Here is an 11732-nt window from a genome sequence, read left to right on the forward strand (position 1 = left end):
TCAATGCTGATTACAGCTATTTGAGCCGACATTTTATCTTCTCAGTACTAGGTCGAGACATAAATATGTGTGATTAAACAATGAACAAGGAGGTCGTAGTGACTACTGCAGAAAAACAGGCACCTCAAGAAAAACTTGGTGACCTCAGGACCACAAAGACTTTCTGAGACTCTGCTTGGATGAAGATGAGCTTATCTTCAGAGTAGAATTTCAGGACAGTCACTAAGAACCACAAATGCACTTTATTAGAAAGAAACATCAACAAATACTAAGAAGGCCTTAAAGGGAGAAAATGGCACTTTTAAAAAAAAGGGTAAGATAGACACCTACGTGCTAGTGTAGACTTCTCCAGAGAATTTAGTGGTAGGCACATATATAATGTTGCTGGCTTCCAAGCCACACCTTAAAATGTTGCTACAGAATTGGTTTTTCATCATTATCTTTAATCTTGTATTTATTTATTTATTTACAGTCCAGTCCTTATCCCCCTCCTGTTTTGCCCTCTGACAGTTTATCATTCCATTCCTCCTCCCCTGTTTCCAAGAGGATGTCCCCACAGTCTTAACTAACCCGGACCTGTGACATCTCTCAGACACTGAGCCACCAACCAGGCAGCAAACACAAGCTAGTCCTAGGCCATGACATATATACAACAGAGGACTGCCTGGTCTCAGTGAAAGCAGAATTGTTTTTATTTTTAATAAATTCTTCTGCTTTGTTACATAGTATTTTACAGTGGCTTCAGGGGTAATCCGGACAGAATCGCAACCTTGGATAACATCAAACCATGGCTCACAATTGTTCAAAGGGGCTAAAGCATCCTTTTCCTGTAAAGAGGCTCCATGTGAAATTTTTAGGAAATATAGCTTCACTGCTGGGAAGGGAGCTAGGCCATATATGGAAAAGCTCTTAGGCATGGTCTATTGGTGTTTTAATATTGTTATTTGCAGGTTCTGGATATTAACATAATCACTATGTAGGCACTATTTACAGAAATGTCAATTGTGTTGAAACTCCCAGTTCTCTTGCAGAAAGAGTCCATCGCGAGGCTTTATGGTGATAACCTCTTTTTCCTCCACGTGTCCCTTTAATAATTTTTATTTTCCAGTCCTGACTCAGGAATGATGCTAAACCATACTGATATCGTTAGTGAATATTAGTGTGACATTAGCATGCTACACAAGCAGTCTTTCCTAAAGAACCTGTTATACAATAATAGCTTAGAGAATCTGAATTGGGGGTAGGGGTTGCAACATACCAGTGATGACAAATGGTGATGTAAATTGAAACACAAGGCAGGAAAAAACAAAAAGGACAAAGCTTTCTGTCACGTGTCTAACACATAGAAAACTCTAAGTAAAGGCAGCAAATTGTCATATGATAAATCCTGATAGAGGTTAAATTCACAGGAGTATGTGCAAGAACGTTGAAGCTAAAAACCTGTATTTTTTATATTTCAGTGTTCAAGTTGTAGTTTTCTTCTCCTAATGTATCCTAAAATGGAACCGGGCCAGATTTTTCCTCCAAAATAAATTCGATGCATGGTTAAAATTCAGCTCCATCTTTAAATATATTCTTGTATTCATGAAGGTACAAAAACTTTCTATCAGTGAACCATGTATTTTCAGCACAGAACAGAAGCAAGTGTCATAAACTGAGCAGGGGATAGACAAACAGAAGAATCCCCAGGCTGTATGAGGGATAAAGAATGGATGGGTATGAGTGTAGTGGCTATTCCTGGTTGTCAACTTGACTATATTTGAAATGAACTACAATCCAGAATTGGAAGGCTTACCAGTGAACTTAATCTGGAGACTGGGAGATAGAAGTTTCTGATCTGGATCTTGGTATGGAGATCTTGAGACACAGTGGTGATTGAATCCAGAAGATTAAGACAGGGAGATCTCCGAGTCCAAGATCATCTGGGATTAAAGGTGTGGTGGCACACACCTTTAATCTGGGCTACACCTTCTGCTGGGGAGCATATAAGGACATTGGAAGAAGGGAGTCTTGCTCTAGCTCTTTCGCCTTCTTGCGGTGTGGGACTCAGCAACTGCTAGATCCTTGGACTTCCATTCACAGCTACTACTGAACCATTGTTGGGATTTGGACTGCAGACTGTAAGTCATCAATAAATTCCTTTACTATATTGAAACTATCTGCAAGTTCTGTGACTCTAGAGAACCCTGACTAATACAATGAGGCATGATAGAAATTTACCATGGAACACTTACAAAGCAGACGTTTCTCGCAGCTTCTGGGGAACCATTAGGATTCAGAGCAAACTGCCAGGGAGCAACTTAAAGACTTCACATCTGGAGAAACTCAGTTCTGGAAAGGCTGAGGCAGCTTTGGGTGACAACTGGATTAACTGCAAGAAAGCAAATCAGTTCCAGATTTTCAATAGGATAAGAGTTTTGAGAAATAATTAATAATTTACAGAAAAAGGAGCTCTTTTAGTGATATATTTATATTTCAATAAGTAGGCAGGAAGGAATTGCAAATGTGCTTAAATCAGTAACATACCTCAACACCCATTAGCATGGAGAATAAAAATGTCCATTTTGAATCCTTTGTAGCAAGGGTCCTCCAGTCCATATCCCATATCATACATGGTAGTTAGGCTAAGAAAATACCCACTAGCCAAACACAGTGTGAGTCAGCTGCCAGTCACTATGTGACAAAACAATACCCTGAAGGTGCTGGCATAAAACAATAATCCTTTACAAGGGTTTTCTGAACCAGTTTATGGTAACACAACTGGAAATGAGACATTTTGTCCTTGAAAATTCTAGACGGGAACCTGAAGATTCAGTGAACCTGGGAGACAGGAATTATCAGTGGAAAGCTGTGCACATATGAAGGCTGTGCACTAGCCATCAGATGACAGCTCCCTGGGATTATCTGCCCCTTCATAGCTTGGTGGTAGGAAAGCATTCTCAGATGTATGAGGTTAAGATTGGATCACATTCTATGACCTCAACACCAAAAACACAAAGCATCCCTTGAAAAGTAATTTCAGGCCAATGCAAATTCAAGATAGTAGGCATAGAATCAGCTGTGGTGGGCAATATTGGTATAACAAAATGTGCATGAGGCCATTTCTTGAAATGCATCTTGTTAAATTGGATGATGGGTAGTATCAGTTTGGCTGAAGTGAGCTTTGGGGATTATCTTTAGTAAATTAGTACATTCATTTCTCATTTGCAAATTCTTTATTATTGAATATATTTATTTTTACTAGAAATATACTATATTTTGTTTTAAATAAAAATATTTATTATTATCACTCTTTCTTTTCTCATCTCCTGCCCTTCTATGCCTCCTCAACTTTCTTCCTCTCAAATTTATATCCTTCTTTTCTTTGTTATTGTTATTCTTACACACATATACTCAATCCATTTAGTGTTGCATTTTTATGATTTTATGCCAGACCAATTGGTATTAGTTAACCAACTAGAAGACTCATCCTTGAAGAATACTCTTATGACCATCAGGATTACTTATTAATTTGTAAAAATGTATACAGTGGCAAATCCATGTAAGGAATCATGGGCTTTCTAAGCCAAAATTTTTCTTAAAACCCACATGTAACTTAAACACCTTCAGGGAGCCCACCCAGGTTACCAAAATAAGGACAAAGGCAAGATTAAGCCATGGATCCTCTGATTTCTCTTCAATATTGTTTCCATATTTATATATGCATATGACCTTAACATTTCAGCTAACCTTGAAGAAATCTTTTCCCATGCCTTCTTCCCTTTTCTTTTCTTTTGTTTTCTTTCTGTTCTTTCTCTTGTTTTCTTTCTTTCTTTCTTTCTTTCTTTCTTTCTTTCTTTCTTTCTTTCTTTCTTTCTTTCTTTCGTTCTTGTTCTGTTTTGTTGTTTTTTGTTTTTGTTTTGTTTTGTTTTGTTTTGTTTGATACAGGGTTTCTTTGTGTAGCCCTGGCTGTCCTGGAACTCACTCTGTAGACCAGGCTGGCCCTGAAATCAGAAATCTGCCTGCCTCTGCCTCCCAAGTGCTGGGATTAAAAGCATGTGCCACCACTGCCCGGCCTTTCTTTTTGTTTTTGTTTTACCACCTTGGTCAAAATTTTTCTCAGTCTAATAAAATCACAGCAGGAAGGTGATTGATGCATAAATCAACATTACATAAACAAACACCTGACAGTCAATTTTTACTTAACTCAAATTAGACTTAACAAGAAGCATTAGAATTTCAAATAAAACATTATTGAGTTTCAAGTTAATGGAAACCAGTTATATTTGATATATATACATGTTACTTAGTGAAAGCCTTTGTAAATTGTCACTTAAATTATTGGGATCTTTTGTAAAAGTCACTTTTGTTTTTGTAAAATAAAAGTTACATTTGTAAATGTAACTGATATATAGTTGTCATCTTGGAGGCTTACTGATGAATAAGCTCACCTCTTCTTAGTTCCTTCAGATTTATGGCTAGCTGGTTCAACTCATCTGTTTTGGCCCAAACTACTCTCCAAGGTGACCCATTCAATCTGGCTTCTCTCCACTTCTGACTAAATTGCTCTGCTTGGCATCAAACCAACTCTAAAAATCTGTTTTAATCTTCTGGCTCCCTCTTGTTCTCTGGATTGTTTTGTCTTCACCAGTGTCTAGCTTGTTCCCTCCGCAACCTGTAAAACTGTCCTGCTAAAAACTGCCTAACATGATGAACTGAATTGTCACCAACTGAATTGCCATGACCTCAACTACTCCATTGCACAGTCTCTCACAGAATGCCAACCTCTGACTGAGCAGAACTGACGTTTCACTCAGAGATCTGCTTGCCTCTGTCTCCTGAGTACTGGGATTAATAGCTTTACTTTATCTAGAACGTGCTCTATATTTGCTTGCCTCTGTCTCCTGGCATTAAAGGTGAGTATTAATGGTATGTGTGTATTCTAACTGGACCAGCCATGTTACTAGATTAAAATTACAGTTATTGGTATCTCTGGCAAATTTTCTTCTACAATTTTATTAATTTGTATATTTTGTTAGTTTGGCTGAAATTTTAGCATTTAAAGAATGAATTTTGTGTTTCACTAATACTATGTGGATTTTTTTGTTTGTTTGATTGTTTGTGGAATTTTTTGCCATTTCATTAATTTCATCTGTGTTCTTTAACTTTTTTCTGTATGCTTTCGGAGTTATGTTTAGAAAATTAGAAGAATTTAATTGCTGTAAACATAACTAAATGGTGTCTACTGAGAAGAGAGAAAGAACTTATCTATATGAACTGAAATTGGTATAAAAATACTAGTATTACATCAGAATAAAATCAGTCAATAACAAAAAATAACAAAAAATAAATGATCCATAAGCTAGAGTTTATCAAGAGGTCAGTCAGTGTTCTTTGGATTTCACATGAATTGGCAGTGGGGATTCTATTTGAGGTAGGGAAAGTGATTATTGCTCTGGAAGGGAACAAAGCTTTCTGAAGACTCACTTGTGTAACAAAGCTCTAAACAAAGCCTCCTTATTCTTCAGTGGCCTCTAAGAAATTGCTGGATAGGAAAAAAAAAAAAAAAACTACAGTCAGCACACACAGGTCCAGTGCTAAAGTGAATAGCTGGGGTCAAACAGTAATCAAATGGGATGTACAGACTAAGGACCATGTGCAAGGCTATGTGAAGTATTTTAAAGTTAGGATATATTGTTTAAGAAGACGAAGAAGAACTGAAAACCAATAGTCTTTGAGTCACAAATACAACATTTGGTTGGTAGGAGTGCATAGAGTGAAGTGAAATCTTTTCAAGACAAATAAAGAAAATTAAAAATACCTGACTGAAATGAATGCTGAAGGCAATGATAAAATCAAAATAAGTGTATTTATATAGGCATTTTACATGCAAACATGATCTATCTGTGGAAACAGTGGAGATGACCCTTCGTGAAAACTTAAATGTTAATTTTCAGCATTTTTGCTTAGTTCATTTCACTCTTTATTGGTCCTAACAGATTTAGATAGATATCCCGACATTATGAAATTGAACATTCAGTGCATATGAAAATACCATTCAGATTATATATATAGGCATTTAAAGAAAAAGATCTACAATTATTTAAGCAAAGAAGAATGTATCTTAAAGCCAGATATGTATACATTCAAGATGCATAGTATTCAGGAGACCTCTACAGTTATCAAGAAATCACAAGGCAGTTATTTGTAGAAACCATTTTTTTCATCCATATGTCAAGGATATTTTTGCTCAGTAATGGCATCTGTGCATTGATTCCTCAATGAGATCCAATACAAAGGAGATTAAGAGAAAATGATATTAGAATTCATCCTACATCTTTTAGGGGAAAGTCTAATACTTGGAAATCCTGGTGTCTTGATGATATTCATCTTGACTGAAAATTTTCTCTGCTACTTTAAGAAACCACTAACCAGTTGTCTGTCCCAGTAGTATCTCCATCCATCCTCCCCTCACCTAATCACTCATCTTCCCATGCCATCCACCACTCCTAGGCCTCTCCTTCTACCTCACCCCATGTTGTCTGATCTAATTTCCATTCTCAGTAAGATTCAAGCATCCCACATTGGGCTCTTCTTGTTATTTAGCTTCTTTGGATAGATAGAAGCATGGGGATGCTGTATTTTATGACTGATATCCACTTATGAGTATAGCATGTTCGTCTTTCTGGGTCTGATTTACCTTAAGCAGGATGATACTTTCTAGTTCTATTAATTTAACTAAAAATTTGATAATGTCTTTGTTTAATGGCCAAGTGTATATACCACATTTTCTTCATCCATTCTTAGATGAGGGACATCTATGTTGTTTCCAGCTTCTGAGTTATAAACATATAGGTGCTATGAACATAGTCAAAGAAGTTTCTTTGTGATATGGTGGAAGATCTTTTGGATATATGACTAAGAGTGGTATGGCTGAATCTTGAGGTAGATCTATTATCAATTTTCTGAGAAACCTCCAAAATGAATTCCAAATGGTTTGTACAAGTTTATAATCCCAGAAGCAGTGAGAAGTTTTCCCCTCGCTTCACATGCTCACCAGCATGAGCTGTAGCTTGACATTTTCTTCTTAGCCATTCTGAGGAATGTAAGATGAAACCTAAAGTTACCCAATAGGAAGAACAGTATCAACTAACTGGACCACCCAGAGCTCCCAGAGACTAAACCACCAGCCAAATGGAGGGATCCATGGCTCCAGATACATATATACCAGAGGATCATCTTATCTGGCATCAATTCGGGGGAAGCCCTTCGTCCTGTGGAGGCTTGATGTCCCAGAGTAGGGGGATGCTGGAGCAGTGAGGCAGGGGTGGGTGAGTGTGCGGAGGATCACCTTCACAGTGGCAACCGGGAGGGGACATGGTATGGGGTGATTTCAGAGAGGAAACCTCAAAGGGAGATATCATTAATAATAGTATAAAAAGATGACTAAGGATATTGAATATTTCTTTAAGTTCTTTTTGGCCATTAGAGATTCTTCTCCTGTGAATTCTCTGTTTAAATCTGCACCCCATTTTTACTGGATGTTTTCTCCATTTACATTTCAATTTTTAAAAATTTGGTTACATTGCTTGTCTTTGGATCTCTTTACCCAAACTGGGCTGCCTTGTGTCACCTAAGTAGAAGAACATGCATCTATCTATCTATTGTACAGAAGAGGAATTCTATCAGTTTGGTGTATAAATTATTGTGATGGCATAAGAATAAGCTCAAAATCAAAATGCTTGGCTAAGAAGGGTATTGAATGTCCGTTAAACAATGTTTGCTAAGGGTTTCTTTATGTCTCCCATTGTTGAAGTTCCTAGAAATAAAACATGAAAGGTCGCCAGGCAGTGGTGGCGCAGGCCTTTAATCCCAGCACTCGGGAGGCAGAGGCAGAGGCAGGCGGATTTCTGAGTTCGAGGCCAGCCTGGTCTACAGAGTGAGTTCCAGTACAGCCAGGGCTATACAGAGAAACCCTGTCTCAAAAAACCAAATTAAAAAAAAAAAACATGAAAGGTCCCAGAATGAATTAGTTTGATCAGTCTACTGCAGTTACTGATGGATACATCTTTAGAGATGTTATATATGAGTGATTAAAATTTAGAAAAACAGCAATAATTTATACCAATTTAATATTGATAGCTAATATAAAACACCAATAATAATGTGCAGTAGACATACTAGATTTATGGCCTTTATAATCATGAAGGGCATTTGGTATTATTTAGGGAAGACTTACAGACATGTACACTATAATAGATGTCCACATTGAAAGTAGACAGAGAGAGAAGACTGAATAATCCTAAAGTCTTGGGAACTATAAAAGTTTGGGCTATATAGAGGAAAAGAAAGCCATTGAAAAAATAAAAGGCCTGACACTGCATATTTTGATTCTAATACAAAGCTAAATGATTCAAAGGTCAAACAGGAAAACAGCATTTCTTAAATGTTTTCAGTGATCATAAAGACACAAATGGCTTTAGCAGTTGATAGGTGTTTGGGGTTCCATACATTTTCATTTTGCATTGAGGAATGCAAGATTTACTAAAATTTAGTAAACATCTACTCACAATTTCCAGGCTACCTGATTCTTGTAAGCATTAGGTTTGTATTTTAGCTCCTGGTATTTTCGATACAGAAAAACTGCATACATTTGCAGATAAGCATAGTATAAGGTATATAAAATTTGAGCTGTAGGTAAAAAGAGAAGAAACAAATAAAGGTATACACAGGGTGTATAAAAATTGAGCTCTAGGTAGAAACTAATGTTCAGTTAGTGCAGTAGGATTTAATTTTGACAGAGAAACATTATTTGTGAGGTTAGAGATGGTTTAAAATTAGTCTCATCATCAAGAAATATGAAAAAAATCTTCCAACATTTAATCCTGTGTGCAGTATTTGATAAAATTCAATGGTCTAAATGATTTATAATGCAATTGTCATGCAAAAGTGAAGTCATATGCTTTTGAAAGTTAAGTAATAAATTATTCTGCCACGGACAAGTAATTCCACATATTATTACTTTCACCTTTTAAATATGGCATTAAATGTAAAGATCTCTACAGTTTGACAAATGACCTCTGATTTCTAGAATAAAAAGGCCACCTCACAAGCCTATACTAAGTGGATGTACATTTAGTAGTGCTATTGAATTTTCAATGTAATTAGACATATAACTGCATGTCTAAATGAAGCCAAACTCCTTTTGTGTACGTATTACTTTAGTATGCCTCTCCTGTAGTAGGTTTCCATGTGGCTCTGTCCTAGATCTTGAGTGTTACCTCTCCCTCCCTCCATGTCCTTCTATACCCTCTATAATTCCATTTTCCACTACACTTTACTCTTCCTTTTCCATAACTTCTTCTTCTATCATTATACTAGCTAGGTTCTTTCCCCTCCTTTGAAATCATGTGCATGTCTCCTTACTAATTTCTTGACTTCTTAGCCTATTCCACTGTAAACATGCATATGTAAAGATTACTTCCATGTAAGATATAACTGTGGTATTTGTCTTTCATGGTCTGGGTTTCATAATTTAAAATGATTATTCCCAAGCCTACCCACTTATCTCTGATTTTCATAAGATCATTTTTTCCAAACTATATATATATAGTTTTCAGTGCCAAAATGTCAGAAATCTAAAAGATTTCTCATGGTTTATCAATGCGTTAGAAAAGAGCTAACCAATTCAATCCCTGGGAAAATGAAATGAAAAGTATTTTCTAGATCTCTTCAGAGACTTGACCTTTTACCTTAACATCATCTATTTATAATCTTTACATTAAGATAATGTTATATAACACATAGTATATTAATCCAACTCTTCATCAAATAAAACTACCAAAATAATTTGAGAATTGGTATAATATGTGCAAGAGGCAAGGCCTCTATCATAATAGTGTGTATATATTGCCAGAGTTGTATTGTTTTTATTGTCATAGTGTACACTAAGATATTAGAAAACACACAATTTTATGATAACAAATGATGGCAAACACAGGGAACATGGAATCCCAATGTACTGCTGGTGGGAACTATAAATTGATCCAATTGCTATGAAAATATTTATAAAGTTTGCTCAAAGAAAAACCCTAAAATTAGAACTAGCTGTACTTTCCCTAGGTAAACCAAAACACCCTAAATCCTACTACAGACACACCTGCACCTGTGTTTACATGTACACTGTGTACAGCATATAAGAAATGAAAACATTCTACATGTCTGTTAATGGATGAATGAATGCAGAAAATAAATAACATATACAATGGAAGTTTATTTGGTCATAAAGAACAATGATAACATAATGTTTTCAGGAAGATTAGTGGAATAGAAAGCTTTAAATTGAGCAAAACAAGAGCAATAGATATTATTACTTCTTGTTATGTGTTCATCCTAAATCTTAATTTTTATGTATATGTGTATTAAGGCACATGTACACACATGTATGTGTACATACATATATATAACTTGCTTCATGGCTTATACTATATGTGAAATATATATCATGTATAAAATAAAATTTGAAAGGGATCATGGGATAGATATTAAATGTGGGAGAAGAAATACATGAGAAAGAGAAGAGAGACAGGAGTAAAAACATAATATGCAAATGACTTAATGTATTTAATACTTTTTATTTTAATTTTACAAAAATTTAAAACTAGAACATATATAATTATAGGTAATGATAAATGTCTCTACTCAAAATTTGCTTTTTAAGATTTTCATTAATTATTTTTGTTCTTTCATGCATGTGTGTCATACGTTCATTCCCTTGCCTTGCCTCCTCTCACCCCCGGCTGCTCCGCTCCCCCCGAGTCCCACAACCCAGAACTCTTCTCTACACTCGTGACTCTCCATTTGTCTTGTGACCCTCTGTGACAGGATCTTCCACATGTGTGAGCATGGGTTTGAAATAACCACTGAAGTCTCATAAGCTCGCCCCAATTGTCATGTAACAGAAGACAATGAACCCCCTTTTACAGAATCCGCCTAAAGCTCCTTTCCACAGGCATGGCTGACTCATGGTAGGACCAATCTGATTCAAGCTCTGTCAGTGGTACCAGGTATTGTGAATTCAGGACTACAATGTTGAATTGTGTCTAGAAGATAGCATTCCACATCCTGTTTTCCTACCTTCTGTCTCTTATATTCTCTCTATACTTTTTTTCTGGGATGTTTTTCAGCATTAAAAGTAATGAGTCAAATGTCTTCTTGTTCAAGGCTAAGCCTTCAATCACCACATATCTCTGTCATCTTGGTTAGCCGTGAGTTTCTGCATTTACGTTCATTCATTGCCAAGGCCATTTCTCTATGAGTGGAGCATTGTCTATGGGAATAATTAAGGAAATATTTAGAAGATAGTCTAGTGTTATACTCGTTCAGATAAGCAACAGTAGTATGTTCCCCAGAGGACCTATTCCCTTCCCATCATAATGAATGCCAGTAGACACTGGTCTGAGTTTTGAGCTAGTATGTGTTCACTATAGAGGTAGTAGAACTGAGTAACTTGTTGTACAACAAAACTTTTCCTGGAAAGATCCAACATACATGCCTATTCACCTCAGACAGGGATTCCACAGACCAAAGAATGGATGCCACCCAAGTCCAATGTGGTGAACCAAGGAGTTTTCCTGGACTTGTCCTTTTCAAGTATTTCTGTCCTAACTCTTTCCCAGGCATCCTAACTCTTTCCCAGGCATCCTAACTCTTTCCCAGGCATCCTAACTCTTTCCCAGGCATCCTAACTCTTT

The 11732-nt window shown here is 36.4% G+C and overlaps 1 protein-coding gene across 3 annotated transcripts in view; it reads left to right on the forward strand.

Annotated features, from left to right (window-relative positions):
- The window catches only part of Gpc5 (glypican 5), a 1281045-nt gene that overhangs the window by 905404 nt on the left and 363909 nt on the right, over nucleotides 1-11732 (forward strand). Inside the window, exon 8 of one of the 3 annotated variants that reach the window (XM_029541861.1) lies at nucleotides 1461-1522. The exons of the other annotated variants lie outside the window; for them this stretch is intronic. Within the exon in view, the coding sequence (XP_029397721.1) occupies nucleotides 1461-1474 (14 nt within the window). The 3' untranslated portion in view covers nucleotides 1475-1522. Of the gene's footprint in view, nucleotides 1-1460; nucleotides 1523-11732 lie in introns of those variants that run through there. 3 annotated transcript variants of the gene reach the window in all.

This window comes from Mus pahari, chromosome 8 (assembly GCF_900095145.1).
Source record: "Mus pahari chromosome 8, PAHARI_EIJ_v1.1, whole genome shotgun sequence".
Classification (NCBI taxonomy): Eukaryota; Metazoa; Chordata; class Mammalia; order Rodentia; family Muridae; genus Mus; species Mus pahari.